The 21,257-nt window shown below is 36.6% G+C and overlaps 1 protein-coding gene across 2 annotated transcripts in view; it reads left to right on the top strand.

The window, feature by feature from the left end:
* Positions 1–21,257, top strand: part of LOC127660235 (phospholipid-transporting ATPase IA) — a 199,093-nt gene that overhangs the window by 155,503 nt on the left and 22,333 nt on the right. For both annotated transcript variants that reach the window (XM_052150366.1, XM_052150365.1), the window contains 6 exons: positions 2,235–2,309; positions 6,708–6,830; positions 12,488–12,566; positions 15,974–16,035; positions 16,384–16,440; positions 16,844–16,951. In XM_052150366.1, coding sequence (XP_052006326.1) covers positions 2,235–2,309; positions 6,708–6,830; positions 12,488–12,566; positions 15,974–16,035; positions 16,384–16,440; positions 16,844–16,951 — 504 coding nt within the window. The remainder of the gene's footprint in view (positions 1–2,234; positions 2,310–6,707; positions 6,831–12,487; positions 12,567–15,973; positions 16,036–16,383; positions 16,441–16,843; positions 16,952–21,257) is intronic.

Genomic DNA, 21,257 nt, shown 5'->3' with positions numbered 1-21,257 from the left:
AATGAAAGGGGCTGGTGGATGTTCAGTGTGTGTGCAGGCAGGGGCCGTGGTTGGGGGTAGGTTCCATCAAAACCCAAAACTTTGAATCAATTCACGCTTTCATAATTGATTTAAATGAAGCAAGAACATGTCTGCCTGCCTCTGGGTTGTCTGCAGAGTAAAGATGTGTTTAGACTAGGCTGTGGCTTCACATGACAAGATAGTTGTTTTGAAAGCATTATGTTTGCAATAATAGCCATCTCATAGCTGTTCTTTTTTATATTAGAATAATAATCATAATCTTTTATCAGTTACAGTATCTTAAAGCATCATGAGATAGACAGACAGACTAAAAATTGCATACTCTAATATTTCGTTGGAACCCTATTCAGCGTGTTCAACTCACACAGCTCAAGCAGAGAAATGCCCAACACACTGGATTAATGGATTAAATGTATCCATATCTAATATCTTCTCCTGTTTACGCATTATCAAGATATTTCTTCTTCTGTTTATATCTTGCACTGTTAATATCTTGCAGTATATTTTTTATCATCACATTTTTTGTCAACAGGTATGCTTTAATAAAAGTATAATACAATTCAAACATTATTAGCCAATAAAACACTTGCATTATCATATTAAAATATACAAGTTGTAACTGGTGGTGAAAGCACTTTGAGTGTAGTGTCAGAAAAGTGTACAATTCATTCATTCAAAATATGTAAATAAGAGTGTTGTTTATCTTCATCAATGCAAGTAATATTTCATTTTTAAATGTTTAATTGTATAACATAATAATATCAACATAAAAATAGCATGTTATTACTCCAGATCATGATTTTTCCCAGTTATGATCACACACAGGTGATGTCCAGGTAAACTCAAATCATGAGATTGATCCGACAGAGGAGCGAACACGACGAACGTAAAGTGTTCTTCCGCATATTGCTTGCAATTTTAAAACAAAGTTGCATAGTACGGCTTTAATTAAAATGTGAATTATAGTGAAAAATTAAGCTTAAGTTTAGTAAACAATTTTTTTATACAATTTAGATAAATTTGTATTTACAGTGCAGACAGAAAGACAGACAGTTTGATAGCAACTCAAGTCAGAACAGGATGAAAGGAGTTACAATTGCAAAATTTGCTCTGTGTATGAATTTTGAAACCCTAAAAATAAACTTAAAGTTTAGTTTTAAACCTGAAGCCACTCCAAACTTGAATTATTTATAAAAGGCTGACCTGCACATGGCTTATTGTCCTTTTAAGACTGATGTTTGACAGAGTCCCTCCAGTGATGAAGTGTGTAATACTGTAGAAAGGAGTGGTGTGCTCAACATGGGTTTCATGACAGATCAGTCTCTCTCGGACAATTTCCAGCACTGAGAGGCCCCACGCAAAACAACAGACATCCATCAACCTAAATTAAAATCCACCAAGTACACACAAAGTAGGGAATATGTGATTAACAAGGGTATAAATTTACACATTAGACAGACATTTATGTATTAATGATTTTCATATGTCCTGTCATTGTCCTTAATATGTTTCCATTTCTTTAAGATAACTTGGAAAGCATACAGTTAGTTTTTACTTTTATCCTGTATTAGTGCATTTAATTCCAACTTCTGTGTGCATGGATAGTTGACACATAACGTGTCCATGGACACTTTTTTTTAATCAACATCAAGGTAAAGTATATATAAATGTATTAGATAAAGTGTATATCATAGGTCCAATTAACTATCTTCATTGAAGTTGCCACCATTTTAATATGCTTTAGCCTTATTTAGTTCATTTTAAATGTTCCTGTGGTAGGTCATATATCATTAAAAATGCTGTTTAAAAAGGTTAGTTTAGGTATAGCATGTCACACTGACATGTCATCTTTACTTTAATAAATTATCATTTTATAATTTTTTAGTTTTTTTTTAGAGCTGTCAAAGTTAATGCGTTAATACAGACAATTAATTTCAGAGGTTTAACACATGATTTTTTCTTAATCGCAATTAACGCATTTACCTTTGTTTAGAAAATGTTTAATAAAACATCATTATTACATATTGTACTTTCAAAATCTGCAATTAATCACGATGAACTATGAGAAGTTATGCAATAATGTTTTTTTTTTACATTTGTACATGTCATTTTTGGAATTTAATAATGTTGAGTAAAACTGTTATTCCACTATCAAATCTAAAACTGTTAATTGGAAGATTAATTTACCATTGCTTTATCTTTTTGTCTTTCAGATCTGGTTTGCATTTGTGAATGGCTTCTCTGGTCAGATTCTGTTTGAGCGCTGGTGCATCGGCCTGTACAATGTGGTAAGTGTGCATGCGTGCGCGTGCGTGTGTGTGTGTGTGTGTGTGTGTGATTTACTCTCTTCATTACCGTGAGAGAGAATGTGTTAAAACGCCTCCCTTAAAGAAACTCATTAGCCCCGGCACCCCAGGTGGCTCCTTTACTGCAGACCATGTCACAGGGAGAAAAATCTCCCTCTTATTCAAGAGCGCTTGGCAAGTTATTGCCCGCGTGACCAGAACTATGTCCTGAATGTACTGCAACAACAGACGCTCATGGCCCAAAGAGCTGCGTTGAATGATAAAAGGAACGGGTTGAATCAAGACATGTTTAAATACACAAACACGGCCATTTGGGTGGAGTCCTCTAAACTGAGCTGCCTTAGGGGTTTGGTGATACAGTAGATACTGATGCTGTTAATTAACATGTTTCAATAGAAAGGCAAGTTTAAGAAAAGAAAACCCGAATTGAGTTTGTTTTTCCATTTTTCATAAACAATTGTAGATCCAGTGGCCCCAAAATGTATTTGGACATTTTTGACACTGACAAGGCGGAGGGCAGGGCCGGGTTGTGATTCTACACACCCGATCCCTTATCAGGCTATTCAAGCCTCCAAGAGGGATAAAGGACGACTTCGGACAGTGGTGCGACAGAGAGAGAGAATGTTTACGGGCAGCTGACCTTCGTGTATATGTTTGTGTCTTTTTGGTTCAGTTTACCATTAAAGACACAAACATAATCGCACAGACATCTCTGCCCTGTCACAGACACATAATGTCTGAACTTTTCACACTTAAAAACATATGAATTGAGTTGGATACAAAATGTCAAAAGTGTCTCTTTTCTCAGAACTAACTTGACGTTTCTGAGACATTTTTGCAATGACTTTTGAGCAATTGGTGTGAAGTTTATTTTAGTGGATCTACATATGAATTCCTCTCAGGTTCACACAGGTGTCCTAGCAGAGTAACTACAGATTAGGGATGCTCCGATACCTGGATCGGTATCGGCTCTGATACTGAAGCTTTTAGACGGATCGGGTGTCGGTCTGTTGAGCCTGATCCAAATCCGATACAGTGTGTTAGTCATGTTCGTTACTGTCAAGCTCAAAAAATGACATAAAAAAAAAACATTAAAGTAGTTCATATGACTCGTGCATTTTATTCAAACTTGAAGACGTGCAATAGCTCCGTGATTCACAAACGGCTGTGTTTAATAAGTAAATATATAATATGCACGCGCAGCTCCAGCGCATTATTGAATGGCACGGCTCTGTTTACACACACACACACACACACACACTCGCTCCTATATTTAGCCTGCATGTGGTGCGCAGTATTTGAGCGCAACTCACAAACAAAATCTCAGATGTAGAAGCTCAATAGTTGGGTTCACGTATAATATGCATTTAGAACGGCACCGGAGGTGCATTTTACCAGAAGTGAATTAAACTACTGTGAACTTGCCTACAAACAGACACATACAGGACTTCCTGGAGAGTTCAGAATGTCAAAATAAAAGCGTGAGGGTTTAAAAGTTAAAGGTGCACGATTGAGATTTATTATTATTATTATTATCATCATTTGTATGCAAATTATAATAATATTTAAGTTCAATGGGTTCCAAAAAATAGCTGTGTGAATGAAAAGTGGACTGATGTCTTACAACAAAAAAAAAAAAAAAAAAGAGATCTGAATCCTTTAAAGTCCAATTGAAAAAATTTGGCAAAACAAAAAACGGCTTCTTTTCTACTGGTGACTTATACTGGAATTACTGTTAATTTTGCTGCTTCATTATCCAGTATATTAGTTAATAATTACGTGTTTCTTACATTTATATTAAAATAATGTGTAGTTTGAGGTTTGTGTTTCTTTACATATTAAAGAGCACATCCAATTAGATTCACACAATAATGTAAAGATATTCTAAACTGATTATGCAAAAAAACAACACTGGTATCGGATCGGTATCGGCCAATACTGAGATTTCCGATAACTGAATCAAATCGGATCGGAAGAGAAAAAGTGGTAATGGTGCATCCCTACTTCAGATGTAGTTTATATATATACCCTCATTATTAACACATTAACTATGACCATGTTCCACTAACATTTGACAATCAGAAAGTGTCCAAATTCTTTTTAATAACTGTACATCCCATTTGATCATTTACAACCTAAAAATCTGCATTTGTTTTATCTTTAAAAGAAATGCCTTTTAGATTGAATTTATCTTATTTAATGCAAAGACATCCTAATTTTTAAGTGCGGCTTTATTGCCTAAATAAATTTTGGGGCCACTGTATATCTCTGTACGCAGCACACAAAACAGGTAAACCACCCAATTCACCAATTGTCCTGAGAAATTACTCTTTACAGCTGAACAAAAACTACATTTGAACACGGCTACCCATCGGCCCTGTGTAATGGATTAGTGGCATTTTGAGGCCAGTAACAACTTGGCCTGCCGCATTCTCTCTTTATCTGAGCAAAGATGAATTCCACGGCTTCGGAGGGGGTCTGCTGGATGCAACAGGCCGAATCCACCCTTGAATAGAGGACCGCGTTGCTCAGAGAATGAGACCCAGCGAAGCATGTACACTAGCCCATCAACCACAGCCAGCCAGCTCAAGCTGGGCCAATGAGAGACACTCACGGCTGACCTCGCAACCCTCTCTGGACTATAATACCAACCGTCTCGCTTTCAACAGCTGCCGTAGCGCAAAACTGAAAGCATCCAGGAGATCTGCAAACAGGCTGCAGGCACAGTGGCAGATGTTAGTTTGAAATAGTTTTTGCACATGGACTGAGAGAATGCAAATAAGATAAATGCCAAAGTTACAAGCTCAATGGGCTGCACCATGCATGCAAAAGGGGGGAAAACGCCAAGGGAAAAGTTGTCTGGAGCTCAGACTGTGTATAGGAGGGGAAATATCATAGAGCACATTCAGACTGCAGTTGTATTTATGTTTGATTTATGTGGTTGTTTGTTTAGATTTACAGTGGGTTTCATACACTCACCTAAAGGATTATTAGGAACACCATACTAATACTGTGTTTGACCCCCTTTCGCCTTCAGAACTGCCTTAATTCTACGTGGCATTGATTCAACAAGGTGCTGAAAGCATTCTTTAGAAATGTTGGCCCATATTGATAGGACAGCATCTTGCAGTTGATGGAGATTTGTGGGATGCACATCCAGGGCATGAAGCTCCCGTTCCACCACATCCCAAAGATGCTCTATTGGGTTGAGATCTGGTGACTGTGGGGGCCATTTTAGTACAGTGAACTCATTGTCATGTTCAAGAAACCAATTTGAAATGATTTGAGCTTTGTGACATGGTGCATTATCCTGCTGGAAGTAGCCATCAGAGGATGGGTACATGGTGGCCATAAAGGGATGGACATGGTCAGAAACAATGCTCAGGTAGGCCGTGGCATTTAAGCGATGCCCAATTGGCACTAAGGGGCCTAAAATGTGCCAAGAAAACATCCCCCACACCATTACACCACCACCACCAGCCTGCACAGTGGTAACAAGGCATGATGGATCCATGTTCTCATTCTGTTTACGCCAAATTCTGACTCTACCATCTGAATGTCTCAACAGAAATCGAGACTCATCAGACCAGGCAACATTTTTCCAGTCTTCAACTGTCCAATTTTGGTGAGCTCTTTCAAATTGTAGCCTCTTTTTCCTATTTGTAGTGGAGATGAGTGGTACCCGGTGGGGTCTTCTGCTGTTGTAGCCCATCCGCCTCAAGGTTGTGCGTGTTGTGGCTTCACAAATGCTTTGCTGCATACCTCGGTTGTAGCGAGTGGTTATTTCAGGCAAAGTTGCTCTTCTATCAGCTTGAATCAGTCGGCCCATTCTCCTCTGACCTCTAGCATCAACAAGGCATTTTCAGCCCACAGGACTGCCGCATACTGGATGTTTTTCCCTTTTCACACCATTCTTTGTAAATCCTAGAAATGGTTGTGCATGAAAATCCCAGTAACTGAGCAGATTGTGAAATACTCAGACCGGCCCGTCTGGCACCAACAACCATGCCACGCTCAAAATTGCTTAAATCACCTTTCTTTCCCATTCTGACATTCAGTTTGGAGTTCAGGAGATTGTCTTGACCAGGACCACACCCCTAAATGCATTGAAGCAACTGCCATGTGATTGGTTGATTAGATAATTGCATTAATGAGAAATTGAGCAGGTGTTCCTAATAATCCTTTAGGTGAGTGTATGTCTACATGAGTTCACAATGAATTTAATTTAAACTTAGAAACAAACAAAGGTTATGTCAAATGAGTAAGACATTTTAATGTTTCTGCACCATTATCAAAATTTGCACCAACAACCATAAATTTGCAACTTTTTTAAATTTCCCTTTTTATTTATTTATTTATTGTATTTTTTGTATTCATTAGATCTTCACTGCTTTGCCTCCTCTGACTCTGGGCATCTTTGAGCGTTCCTGCAGGAAGGAGAACATGCTGAAATACCCCGAACTCTACAAAACCTCACAGAATGCAATGGGCTTCAACACCAAGGTAAACACTCTCAAACGAGAAATACACTCTTCTAAATACATACACATATAAATAATTGCGATTTTCGAAATTACATTGATGATCTATCGATGATCATTTTGAATGAGTATTCAGGTCACACTCGGCACTCTTTACTGGCTTGTGTAAAAAACTCTGGTCAAAAGCAGGACCTTGATGGTTTAGCCATCTGTTAAAACTGTCTCTCTCTCTCTCTGGCAATTTGCTCATCTGAGATGTCTTTTGAGGGTTCATCTCCCTCTTTAGTAGGTAATAAACTATTAAAAGGTAGAATGTGTGTGAATCTGTGTTCATAGCATTTGATAAATTGACACTTGTTCATAATTCAGTCTTTTAGAATTGTTAAGTCAAACTAATTTCAAGTTTCCTTGATTTTATATGGCTTAGTTTAAAATTCAGACATTGACATCAGTTTATAACAACCTTCATTTAAAGGGGTAGTTCACCCAAAAATTTTAATTCTCATCATTTACTCACACTCATGACATCCCAAAGAAGATTATTTGAAGAATATCTCAGCTCTGTAGGTTCATACAATGTAAGTGAATGGTGACTATAAATTTGAAGGTCCAAAAATCACATAAATGCAGCATAAAAGTAATCCATAAGACTCAATCAATAATCAGTATCTTCAGAAGCGATATGATAAGTGTGAGTGAGAGAACTTTTTTTTACAGTAAATCTCCACTTTCGCTTTCACATTCTGTTACATTTTAAAAGTGAAAAGGGTCAGTGGTAAAAAAGGACTTCAATATTAATCTGTTCTCTCCCACAATTGTTATATTGCTCCTGAAGAGGAGCAATATAGTTCTGCATTTAACTGGTCTCATGGATCACTTTTATGCTGCCTTTTTGTGATTTTTGGAGCTTCAAAGTTCTGGTCACCATTCACTTTCATTGTATGGACCAAAAGAGCTGAGATATTCTTCTAAAAATCTTAATTTGTGTTCTGCAGAAGAAATAAAGTCAGACACATCTGAGATGGCATGAGGGTGAGTAAATGATGAGAGAATTTTCATTTTTGGTTGATCTATTCCTTTAAGTGATAAACAAACATTTGATATTGCTTAATAGATCAGTAGTTCACATACATTTAAATCAGAAGGTTTATGAAAATATATGAATCAAATATTTAATTACATTTCTATGTAATAGTACATTTACTAATGATCTATAAAGCATTGCATAATGCAATATGTTTTTACATTTAAGTATTGCCCAGAAATATTTTCATTGTAAACCTTTTTTTAGGCATTGTAATGTTTTTTAAAAAAAACATTTTTAATGCTTTTTGTGTCATTATGGGCATTCTTTGTGTACATATCTTGTATACATTAATAGTGTATATAGTGCACATTTCCATTCTCTTCGGGTGTCTGTGTGACTGTTGGTTTTGCCTCTCTCTGTGTGTTAATAAAGCTGTCTCGTCTGCAGCCCCAGCGTGTCTGTCTGCTAGTGTCACCTCACTGCCCCGCTTCACAGGCGTGGAGACCCATTTACCACCATACTGACACTCATTACAGACAACACAACCCCTGGGGTCAGCAGAGAGACAGATTTACTGGTCATTTGTAACACAAACACTGTAATTCTTATTTTAATTGTTCTATGCTTGCATAAAATGCAAAAGAGTATGAAGTAGATTAATATAATTAAATACCCAGTAACATAATGTAGTTTAAAAGTTTGCAAAGGGTTATTAAAATAGAAATACGCTCTTATAATTGTCTATTATAGAAGACTGTGTTCTTTTTTCTAACTACATCATAAATGTGGTAGCATGCAGTTGATGATTGAGCTATTTTTACAGGACTTAATCTAACTCCTAAAACTGTATTCAGTTTGATTCAGTAATTTAATGTTTAAATGTAAAAGTATAACTTCCTATTTCCATATTTTCATTCTTTTCATATTTGCATATACATAATTTTGTATTTAAAACTGTAATCTCATAAAAAAACATTATGCAATTATAATTGCTGTGTAAATGCATTTATGCCTGCTCTGAGCAGCATCAAGTAATCTGTAAATATAACTAAATGCACATTAGATGTGTAAAGATGGCTATAGTACTTGGGCAGTGGGCTCTTTTGACTTGGCCAGTATGCAACCACCCAGATCACCCTCACTAAAAACCACTCAAAACACCATAGTAACTGTATAGCAACACCCTTGGTAGCCAGACACAACCCCCTAGCATCTTGGTGCTTAGTTTTGTATGGTCAATCACCACTCTTTTAAACCGTTTTTCTTTTGGTATTTGATGTTTAGTCCGACTGTTAATATGCTGCTTCCCTTAATCTCTTTCTTAACTTTGTGAATTAAGGAGAGAGAGAGAGAGAGAGAGAGAGAGAGAGAGAGAGAGAGAGAGAGAGAGAGAGAGAGAGAATGCACTAGTTGTGTGAAATATTTAGGGCGTCACACACTGTGCAACCTTTCACTATTAATTACACAGTCTTGACACTTAAGTCGCCCTAATAACGCCAAAGCACATTCACATTCAACACACAGCAGTCTGCATCCCTCCCTCCCTCTCTCTATCTCTTTCATTCTCTGTCTCTTTCTGTTTCTTTCTGGCTTTATTTGTAGCCCAACATCATTGAAGCAGGTTTATTAAAGAGTCTGAAAATAGTTGACCCAAAATAAACTATATCCTTTCATGCTAGTTTATTCAAGTAAGCTGTCACACAAACTACAGGCCTATAGTTCAGGCAGGACAGATGGCCATTCACACCTACATTCTTAGTAACCTGCTTGGATACATACAAGCCTCCCTGTGACAAATGATTATGAACATTTATTGATTTCATTAGAATTCATTGTTCGACTCTGTGTGTGCATGCGTGCATGCATGTGTGTGTGTGTGTGTGTGTGTGTGTGTGTGTGGTTGTGGCAGATGACAGGAAGTTGCACTAGACAGTGGGAGACAAACTAGGTTAGACCTAAAATTATGAAACAAGTGGCTACGACCTGAAATGCTGATATGCTGAGCCATGTTCACAGCAGTTGTAAAATAGCTGATATACACACACATTTGACTGCATATTGACTGGCTTTTATATTAATATGGCAAGTTGCAATGTTGCCAGAATCAGCCTACAATTATGGAAATTAATTATAGTATTTGGCAGAATAATTATGATTATTATTTTTACTGTAATGTAAATATTTTAGACCTGTCAAAATTAATGCGTTAACGCATGCGATTCATTTTAAAACTTTAACCTGTTCTTTTTTTTCTTAATGACATTTAACACATTTACCATTAATAGAGTATAAACCAGCATAAACTCTGGGTGGAAGAGCAGAACCTTTTGTAATGTGTCCACCTGGAGTCATTACACTGATTCACATGCCATAAACACACACAGTGCAGTGATTCAGTGTCAGTGATCAAATGATGGGGCTCTTAACATTTGCCTAGATGGAACTTGTGACAGAAATCAAGTATTTTTTAACCTAAGTAGGCACATTTTTATTACCACAGAAGCACGTCCCGTCTTAACTCTCATCAAAACGTAGAATGAGAAATTTTTGTCTGCAAGCGCTTTTCATGTGGTGTTCAAAGCAGTGATTGACACTGACATTGACACCCTGACGCAAAGTGGTTAGCAACAGTCTGCCAACTGATTCATATTGTGGAGGATGAGTTTCAGAGATTTAATGCCCATTGAAATAATTGTCAAACTCCCAATTAGACTTTAGGAAAAGTTTAATGATAATTGAATTGGAGATATTTTATTGCATTTCATTTATAGCAGATTATTAATCAAACATTAAAAAACAGAGGGGTATGGCCAGAGCGTGCCCACCACCAAGGCCTGTAGTTTATGGTGGGTGTAGGATGAGCCTGTTTTCTGAAGGCCGTAGCCCCGTGCTCTGTTTTGCTTTGCCGATAGCAGAGGTGAGAGGGGTTGGGTCAAAAAGGCGAGAGGTCACACAGGGCCTCTGTGAAACAACACAGAACAAGAAAATTTCAGGGTTTTTCTCTTTTTTCTCATTTTCTTTTCTCTCCTCTCATGGATCTTTCTACCATACCCCTCAAAAGATTTCATGGCCACGATTAAGATTAGAGAATCTTTTACATAAACTATTTTGTGTGGGCAAAGGTCAGAATTACACTGTTCTAACAGGCACTAGTTTTGGGTAGGTGATTCGTTTTGAATCAGACTGTTTGGATTATTTGTTTTATTGAACTGGTGCAAACATAATGATTCACATTGTTTCAATGTGTTCCCATTGCGGCATTGTACATTTTATTTTTGTAGTAAATGTTTTTTTTTTTTTTTTTTTACTGTTTATCGCTATGCTTTCAATTAGGTTATATAGATTGCGTTAAATTTAGTTTTTTATCCTTCTGATGTGTCACCCATGACCGTTTTATTACCAATGACGTTCTCCCTTACTGGCAACTTATTTTAGTTGTTTAGTTTACTCAAATGAAACTTCTGTCATCTACTTTCCCTCCAAACCCCTATGAGTATTCTATTTCTGTGAAACACAAAAGGCTATATTTTAAATAATGTTCATGCAGCTATTTTCCACACAATGCAAGCAGACGTTGACCAATTACTGTCAAGCTTCAAAAAAGGACATATTAAATGTGCTGTATTCCAAGTCTTTTGAAGATTTTTTTATGCTTTGTGTGAGGAGAAATCATACAGATTTTGAGCAACATGAGGTAAAGTACATTATGACAGAAATGTAATATCAGGTGTCTCATTTAACCATTTTCAATTCAGTTTCGAATAAACCAAAAAGAGGCTCAGTGGGTAGCACTGTCGCCTCACTGCAAGAAGGTCCCCAGTTCAATTACCAGCTCACCCAGGGTTATTTATATATATATATATATATATATATATATATATATATATATATTAGTATAATATTATTATACTATTTTAATTATAAATTTGGGAATTGTCTGTGGCCAGTGGATGGTCTGAGCCTCTGTAGAGGTGAAAAGAGCAGCGCTGGAAAAAACGGGGATTGTAAAACTGGACTGGACTGATTTTATTTCACGGCTGTTTCATGCTACCTCGCCATTAGTGTTTTGCTTGTCCAAGTCCATGCATAATGTAAATTCAAAACAAGGTGGTTTTGGAGGAGGATATTTATTTAAATGGCACATCCAAACGCCCATGTATACAGACGCAGACACTCAAAGACTATATGCTGTACCTGTGCTCCCAATTTACTATGCTCTGTAGCGACAGATTAATACATCTTAATTTTTTTAACTTGTCTGTTATGTACTAAAAGTTTCCATGAAAGATTTGGGGGGTTTTCATAATTCACAAGGGAACGATTTGGGAAATTTGATGAGGCAACCAATGCCTGAGAAAAAAGTAAAGCTTACGAAAAACGTTCCTTACGACATCTCTCAGCTAGTTGTCTCTCTATCTCTCTCTCGCTCTCTCTCTCTCTCTTTCTCGCTGCGCTCACAGGATATACAAAGTGTCTGTCAGCGGGGTGGCTATTGAGCAGGGAGGCCTGACAAACCTTCCACTTAGCCTAGCTCTGAGAGCACACAAAGGCCCGGTGTTGGGGGTCAGTGGCAGGGTTAGGGTGGCCACCGTCATTCTCATGCCTCTCTTCCCTCTCTCTCTTGTCTCCTCCGCTCCTCCACTCTACTGCAGGTCTTCTGGGCCCATTGTCTGAATGGCCTGTTTCACTCAGTCATCCTTTTCTGGTTCCCCCTCAAGGCCTTCCAGCACGGTAAGCACAAACATACACACTCTCGCAATACTTTTATTTTTGTTTTTTAGGTCAGTGGGTGTCAGAGTAAAAGACAGTCCTGCTCTTGCTTCAACTTAATTGCTTCTCATTGGCCACAATTAATGTCTCAAGAACACTCTCTCATACACACACACACACAAACATACACACACTCACAAACATACACACACTAGCTCTCTTCCAAAACCTTGTGAACTGACTTGCCTTGTCTATTTGCTATCCCTTAAAGGGTTCATTCACTCAAAATGGGAAATTCTGTAATCACTTACTCACCCTCATGTTGTTCTGAACCCATATGATTTCCTTTCCTCGTTGGAATTTTCAAGAATGGTGACGCTGATGTTTTCCATAGAATTAAAGAGATTGTCAGTCCTCACATCTCCGTTAGTGTTCCACGTTAATTTAAACCAACTGATCTCAGTTCAGAAGATTCTGGGCTGTTAGTAAAGGGTTAAACTTTTGACACACAGAGTCTTGCGACAAAAAAAACATGGTGCCGATCAACAGAGTCTTTCTGAGAAGTGCCAACAAAACTACATCTGGTAATAAACCTAATTACGTTTTTACATTTAAACTGGTTTGAGTCAAATGATTAGAGTCTCTAGTTTCATCCGATATGCCATTTTTATTTTATTTGAGCGGTTTATTGCGAAACACCATGCTGCTGAACACAATGTACACTAATGTGTACAATACGATTTTCATTAGAAATCCTATATTTACTGTGCATTATCACATTGAGAAAACATTATTGCATTCAGAGGTTTTTTATGGAGTTAGGATGAAAATATGGTGCATTTCGAACTGTTCTTGGACCAGTGCAGGCAGACAGCAGACTGGAGGTTAAGTAATTCACTAAATAGGGAGCAAGGGAGCATCCTATAACTTTCTTATGAGGCCACTTACATAATGTCTTCCTCTTTTTCCACATTTAATGTCTTTAATGTTAGCATGTACAAATGAGAGTGTTAAGCAGTGTGTGTGTGTGTGTGTGTGTGTGTGTGTGTGTGTGTGTGTGTGTGTGTGTGTGTGTGTGTGTGTGTGTGTGTGTGTGTGTGTGTGAGTGTGTGAGCGTGTATTTATCACTTTGTGGGGACCAAATGTCCCCATAAGGATAGTAAAACCCGAAATTTTTGACCTTGTGGGGATATTTTGTCGGTCCTCATGAGGAAAACAGCTTATAAATCATACTAAATTATGTTTTTTGAAAATGTAAAAATGCAGAAAGTTTTCTGTGAGGTTTAGGGGTAGGGTTGGGTTTAGGGGATAGAATATAAAGTTACAGTATAAAAACCATTATGTCTATGGAAAGTCCCCATAAAACATGGAAACACAACGTGTGTGTGTGTGTGTGTGTGTGTGTGTGTGTGTGTGTGTGTGTGTGTGTGTGTGTGTGTGTGACACACTATAAGAATGAGGCAGCTTTGGCTGGACCACACAGTCAGACTTAGACCTGCTCTTTATACAAAGTAGCGGAGACTGCTGTGACTGACAGCCTGTCAGCACCATACACACACATGCCTTCCAGATCCACATGCTGTGTCTGTTGTGTTTTGCTCTGCCACAGTTTTGATGGTTTTGGATCCTCCACTCTCAATTACAGTCAGAGAATGAGTAATGTAACCACGCTGCCATGTGTGCCCTTTTGTGTGTCTTCCAGATTTAAAAGACCCACTAACTTAACTACCCAATCAGAGCCGTTTGCTTTAGCAGTTAGAATGAGCCAACTATCTATACAGTAGTATTTGTATCATGACAAATGGAGCTTGTCTCTATTGTCGTTTTATCCTCAATGATTTAAGCAGATTCATTGTCTTTACCTCTTTGTATGGCTGCCATCAGCTAATTTTATATCCACCATTACCTTCTATTTACACGACTATTAGAGCATGATTAACGCTTGTTCAGATTTAATGCCCAGAAGGCTTTTTTACACCACTTTTTCTAAGTTGAAAGAGGACAGGAATCGAAAGGGAAAGGGAAAAAGTATCAGGAATTGTCACAAGCTGGATCTGAACTTTTGGTACCCATCTGAGCTTCAGAGCTCAATGTGTCAGAGCACATGCTCTTATCACACTGCCATGGCAAAATTGCCAAACATTTAAGAATAGGTCATATCTGAGAGGGAATGGTTCAACCAAAAATGTAAATTATAATTTACTCACCTTTATGTCATTCTTAACCTGTATGATCAAAAAATCATTACCCTTAATTTTATTTGATTATGTTTTTACAAGCAATTTAATTTTGTTCATTCAGAATGTCATTATCATTGAGCCAACATAATTTGGTTAGGTAATATAGTAGTTTTAACTCAAATTTATTAGGTTAGTTAAACTCATTATCCTATTAAAATCATCATAAGTTTTGGGCATTGGTTTTCAGACTAAGGTAGAACATTTGGGGAGCTGTTTTTTGTGTGTGTGTGTGTGTGTGTGTGTGTGTGTGTGTGTGTGTGTGTGTGTGTGTGTGTGTGTGTGTGTGTGTGTGTGTAATTGAACTTTTTAATTTCTTTTCTTTTTTTTGGCATTATTACTGTTTCAATCTCTCTGAAATTCTTTTTTTATTATGGGATTTTTATTTATTATATGAAAGATACACTGTCAATTTAATTCAAATATTCCAGATAATTTATTTAAACTGAATATGTTTTGGATTTAGTACAATGGCAATTATTTTATATAGCAAACATCATTTTTTTTATATAATATTAATATTATAACTACTTTTCTCACAGTAAAATCGCTCTTTTTATTTATTTATTTATTTATTTATTATACAGCTGCATTTTAGGTTTAGGGTTTGGGTTAGGGATAACATTCTTGGGAACTTGGGAAACTATCGAAATAACATTGTTTATAGCTTTGTTTATTTCCCCCTATGAGAGTTAAAATCATATGTTTTTCTGTGAGCCAACATGTATTAATTTTTACGATTTCACCATCTCTTACTATTATTATGACTTGACGTGGAATTGGGTAGGAAGTTTCATTTTTGGGAGAAATATTCCTTTTAACGTTTTCTATTTAAATTCTTCCTGAGATTCTATGTTGAACTTGAAATCTGAAACCTGCCAAGAAGTTAAGAAAGTTTCTTTCTGACTTTTCAAATGTTTTCCAGCTCACATGCTGCCAATGGATTCTCAGTAATACAGATATGAAGAGCTATTATACTCTTCAACCAGTATGACATCTTAAGACATCAGTCATGTCCTTTTATACGTGCAAACATGTTCTCTGTTTAGACATGAGCATTAAACCAATTTTGAGTTCAACATCCAAATGTAATCTAGTCTAGGACCGTCCTTCAGACTTATGTTCATATATGTATGTGTGTTAGCACGTGATCCTGTGCTCTAAAAGGTCTCTTGTTGATTCTCCTCACAGATACTGTCTTTGGAAATGGCAAGACACCAGACTATCTCCTCTTAGGCAACATGGTTTATACAGTAAGTGTGATTAGGCCTTTAGAAAAGACCCAAGTCCTCACAAAGTGTCTGTGTCCTGTCCATTGTTTGACACACTGTCCCAGTTGTCCCACTATGAAATGATCCTTCTGGACGGAGTCTTGCAGTTGTCAGGATTTGTATTTTTTTGCTAATTTTTTATGCAATGAAATAAAAAAATTATAAAACGTATCTTTTTGACTGATCTGTCTATTTCAAACTCTACTTTAAACAAACTATTTGCCAATTCCTGTCTTGATGGTTAAGCATCATTATATCTACGTTCATTGCAGACTAATGTTTATATGTATATGCAAAGTCAGTTGATAAGAACCTGTATCTGTCTTGCAGTTTGTGGTGATCACAGTCTGTCTGAAGGCTGGGTTGGAGACATCTTCCTGGACCATGGTGAGGGTTTCCATCTTTCTATTTACTTTCCCATTTCACTGTCCTCCCATTTCCTTTCTTTTTATTGTGCCTCTATCAGTCGAAACACGCTGCACCACCACATTCCCTTCACCCATTTACCTCTCTTTCTCCATTAAAAAGTTCAGAACATTGAAAGATGGTGTCATGGTTTCATCTCTAATTAAAGCATTTATTCAGATTATTTTTTGCAGATATGCAATTGTTGTGTATTGCTCTAAAAAATATAAAAAATGAAATGCATTATATTTAATATATTACTCAGATATGGATGGATTTATGTTTATTTTATGTGTGCGATGAGGTTTGTGTTGTGTGTGTGGCAGGATGCCATTTTATTTTCAACTGAATGTTGTTTTTTTCTCTAATCTCCTCTGGCTCACAGTTCAGTCATATTGCCATCTGGGGCAGCATTGGATTGTGGGTAGTCTTCTTTGGCATATACTCTTCTCTATGGCCTCTGATCCCTCTGGCTCCAGATATGTCAGGAGAGGTAAGATAGATACATACTACAACACAAACTTTTCTATCTACCTAAATGAGGGCTTAATGAATACTTAATGTTTTCAAATAAAACCGTTATGACTATAGGCTAACCCAAACCTTATAACCCTACTCCTAAATGAAAATGTGCTTTTTTTTGCATTTAAAATAGTTTAAATTGAGTTTTTGTCAGATTTAGATTAAACTACAGCTGGTTTAGAAACAGTTACTCACATTTTTATCCAGCTTTAGAAATACTCCAAAAATGAAAATAAAATAATATACTTGCAATCTTCTCTATTGACTGATACATTTGGTGTTTACCTTCCTATATAAGTATTCAAAATTGATGTACCATAGACTTTGTTTTTAAACAATTACCTCAGACTAATCCTAACACAAAACCTACCCCTAAAAGAAAACTTTTATTATTAAAAGTATGTTTAGAATTAAGAAAATGTTTTATTTATGAACTACTTCCACATCCCCATAAGGAGCTTTTGTCTTATTTAGCTAACTTCTTGGGACAGTTTTTAAGCATATCTATCCTGAGACTACTGCTAGTTTAGAAACAGACACACACATCTTTACCTAGCTTTCAAAATACTCTTAAGTCTATTAGTGAATATAGTCTTGGTTTCCAAATTAAGCAAATTAAAATGACCAGAGACCCTACCCCTAAATAATTTTTATTATAACAAATGAAAATTATTCGACTTTAAAAAGAAAAAAGCTTTATTTAAGAACCCAAAAGGAGGTTTAATCAGATTTTGTCATCTTCTGCAGACATTTTTTTTAGCGCATTTGTCTTCAAAGTAGGGCTAGGCTAAAAAACAAACACAGCCAATCCTCTTCCCTGGGGCTCTGTATGTGTCAGATGATATAAAATACGCATAGGCTGCCCTCTTTCTGGCTTTGGGCACTGCACAATCTGTGCCATAATCTGAGCATTAAGAGTCTTCTGTGTGCTCATTAGGGTGAACTGGGAGCTGGAAACTCTACACCTCCATCAGACCTCCGGGCACTTCGGGTCTCAGGTCTTTTCTCACCTCATAATCTCCTAATGGAGCCTAATAAGCCCTATTTGTCACCTGTGAGGAAGAGCAGTTTGAAAACATCTACATCTGCCTGTTCCAGCAGAGATCTATGGTCCAGACAGAAAACTTTTGTATTTATTGTAATATTGCTTCTTTTTTTTTTTAAAGCTAATCAAAGTTCATTTAGTTTTACTATGTTGCTATTTATTTGAATAATGTCAAGACTACTCTGAGTTTTTCCTGCACCGCTATTCTCTGGGAATCTGCATTACTATGACAAAAGATCTAGAGTTGTGAGCTTACAGGCTGAATCAAATGTGATTAAAATAAAGGGCCAGGTACTGCAGAATTAAAGGTAAACAACACTCAAAAACATAGTGTGACTAGTGTAGTACGATTCATAAACGTTTGATTCTCTAAATGAATCAGTCAAATGACTCACAAAGACTCGCTGTTAAAAGTCTAAATAATTCTAACAAATGCTTCATCATGAGTGCTAAATTAACATCTAACTCATTAGATGTTAACTCATTATAACTTTCATTAATTTCCGACTCAAACAAGTATTTCCATTGTATGAACAAAACTCCCTTTTTGTTCCATGGAGGAAAGTAAGTCGTACAGGTTTGGATAATGTTACACTGGTAAATGCTTCAGATAAAGGTGGTAACACTGGTTTTCAGCATTGCTGAAATAACAAAAACTTGTTTACAAAAAGCATGCAGGTTTTCTGTCCCAGGATGTGGTGTTGTAACAGTAGGCCTTTTCTCTCACATGTGTCTTGTACGCCCGTCCTGAATGGCCAGTCAAGTGGACTCTTTTATCAGCTCTTTCCCACTACATGTAGGTTGGTAGAGTAGTTTATACCCCAGAGGCTCAGGGTAACCCAATGCTGAGGGCAACCATAGAATCGGCACTACATCAGAGCACAGTGACAGGCAGGGAAACACCTGAGAGAGAGTGCACACCTGAACACACCTGAACTATAGGCCACCTCACACAGATCTCTGACTGTGCTGCCACAGCTGCCAGAGGGATTGAAGACAGATACAGAGATGAAAGAAAGGGGAGCAGATATGAGCCGGTTGAGAGTTTAGGCTTTTTGGGAGTATGTTTTTGTGTAGTCGTTCAATAAGTCACAAGTACATAAACACAGACACTTCTAGCTATGCAAGCTCGATTTTGTGCGTCTTTGCATTCCAAAATGTGTCACACCACAATTTACAACTCAAGTATGCTTTGCATTCTCAACGTTATCACAAGGGGTGCTATAAAGCGGACATTTGAGTAAACTGTCTGTTTTTATGGTGATTGTTTTCTGTCTTCTGTCAAGTAAACTACTGTCAGTGGAGCAGCAGTTTGAAGAGAATGTTGTGAGAAATAAAGGTAAAGTCTATATTTATAGTAGTGCTGTCAGTCAATTAAATGTATTTAATCCTGATTAATCATATAATTTTTCATATTTAATTGCGATTAATTGCGATATATTATATTTTCTTTTTTTTTTCCTGTCAAAATATATTTATTTGCTTTTTTAGGAAAGAAAACAAAACAACATGTAACAACATAATGCTTTATTAACCTTTTACAAACAAAGCCTTCCACAGTATAAAGATAGAAATGCAGGAAAATGGCACAGATTTAAGTAACATTAAATGTTTCTCAAAGTCTAAGTGGGAGGATGACTAATTAAAAGAACTAGCCCCTCCATAAATTGCATATTTAATGTAATTCTCATTAAAAGTGCATTCAGTAATTCTAATCCAATACACTTTGTCAAATTCTGCAAATATCTCCTCACAATCTGCTAGCTGTCCGTTCTGAGGGTGGGCTGAAAAAATCTAGTATTTGTACACAGCCCTGGCTCTATAAATGGGACAAAAACAAAGTGGATCAGACCGATCCACACAACACTACTCCAGCCAATCAGCAACAGCGGGTGGTTCTTGCATGAGTACAGGATGAGGGATGGGGGCAGAGCGAGAGGGAAATTCTTTAGAAGAGCGATGACAAATCTGGCTGATGCAAATTTTCTAAACTCCAGGGAGGACAAATGGCTGAGAAACAGACCAAGAGAAAATGGTCAGACGAATATAAATAATAAAAAAAAAAAGGATTATGATGTCTTTTCAGCGGTGGAGAGAACTCCGAGAGGTTAAAAGCTCGAAGACTGATACAGAAGTTGTTCTTGTTCTTCTCGGTGGGTAACATACATTTTACTATGTTTTACAGAACCTATATATGCTGTTGTTGTGATGTTAGATTTAGTAGCAGGAAAGTTGCGAGTGTCTGGAGCTGGTGGGGGGCGGAGCTTCCAAAGGAGTACTGAAGGGAGTGGTGTGTTTGTTTTACTACTCTTACTACTTCTGCACTGGTATATTTTTTTCACTTGTTTTGACTATAAAAACAAAATACACCTGTTTAAAATACATTCTCTGAAAATCCTAAATATATTATGCAGTGTTGTTTCAAAAACAAGATTAATCAAATTGATCTTGTTTTAAGGATTTTTAGATATTTGTACAGGAAAACAATACAAAAATTATTATCAAGAGTAAATGTTTTGCCCTAATATCAATAACTAAATTATGATCAAACGTGAATTTTCTTGATAAAAAATATGATTGTGTCTGGTAACAAGTGCATGTAAAATGGCTAGAAATAGAATTTTATCTTCGCGTAAAGCTGACAATTTACACAAGGTTTATTTCTATTTCTTCTGCTCCAATCTTACTTCAAACTTACTTCTCTGTCTGCTTGTATGAATTTAACATCATAAGAAAGTGTTTCACCGCTGTTTAAATGCACTTTGGATCGCATAATTTATATGTATAAATGTTTTCCATCTGAAAGGACTAAATATTAAATGAAACAAATTACAGTTAAATACAAAGTAATCTCTTTACTAACCAAAATACTTTTTGAATGTAACTGTATTCTAAATACCAATTATTTCAATTGTAACTGGAATACAGATACTTATATTTTGTATTTTAAATACATAATACCTTACATGTATACGTTACTCCCCATCCCTGGCCATAGGTGTTTATGGCAGAAAAAAATATGACTAGTATGGTAGTATGCAAATCTGTACTCAGCCTGTGTTTTTGCTGGTTTATGCTTTATTAACTGTAAATGCATAAATAGTGATTAAGAAAAATTGATGTGTTAAACTTTTTTTTATTAATTGCATGCATTAACATATTCATTTTGACAGCTCTAATTCATAGCAAGTTACCTGAATAATGTGTTTTATGGCACAGATTTTTGAAGGTA

The sequence above is a fragment of the Xyrauchen texanus genome, chromosome 19 (assembly GCF_025860055.1).
Source record: "Xyrauchen texanus isolate HMW12.3.18 chromosome 19, RBS_HiC_50CHRs, whole genome shotgun sequence".
NCBI lineage: Eukaryota > Metazoa > Chordata > Actinopteri > Cypriniformes > Catostomidae > Xyrauchen > Xyrauchen texanus.
This window is presented reverse-complemented; position numbering and strand designations above follow the sequence as displayed.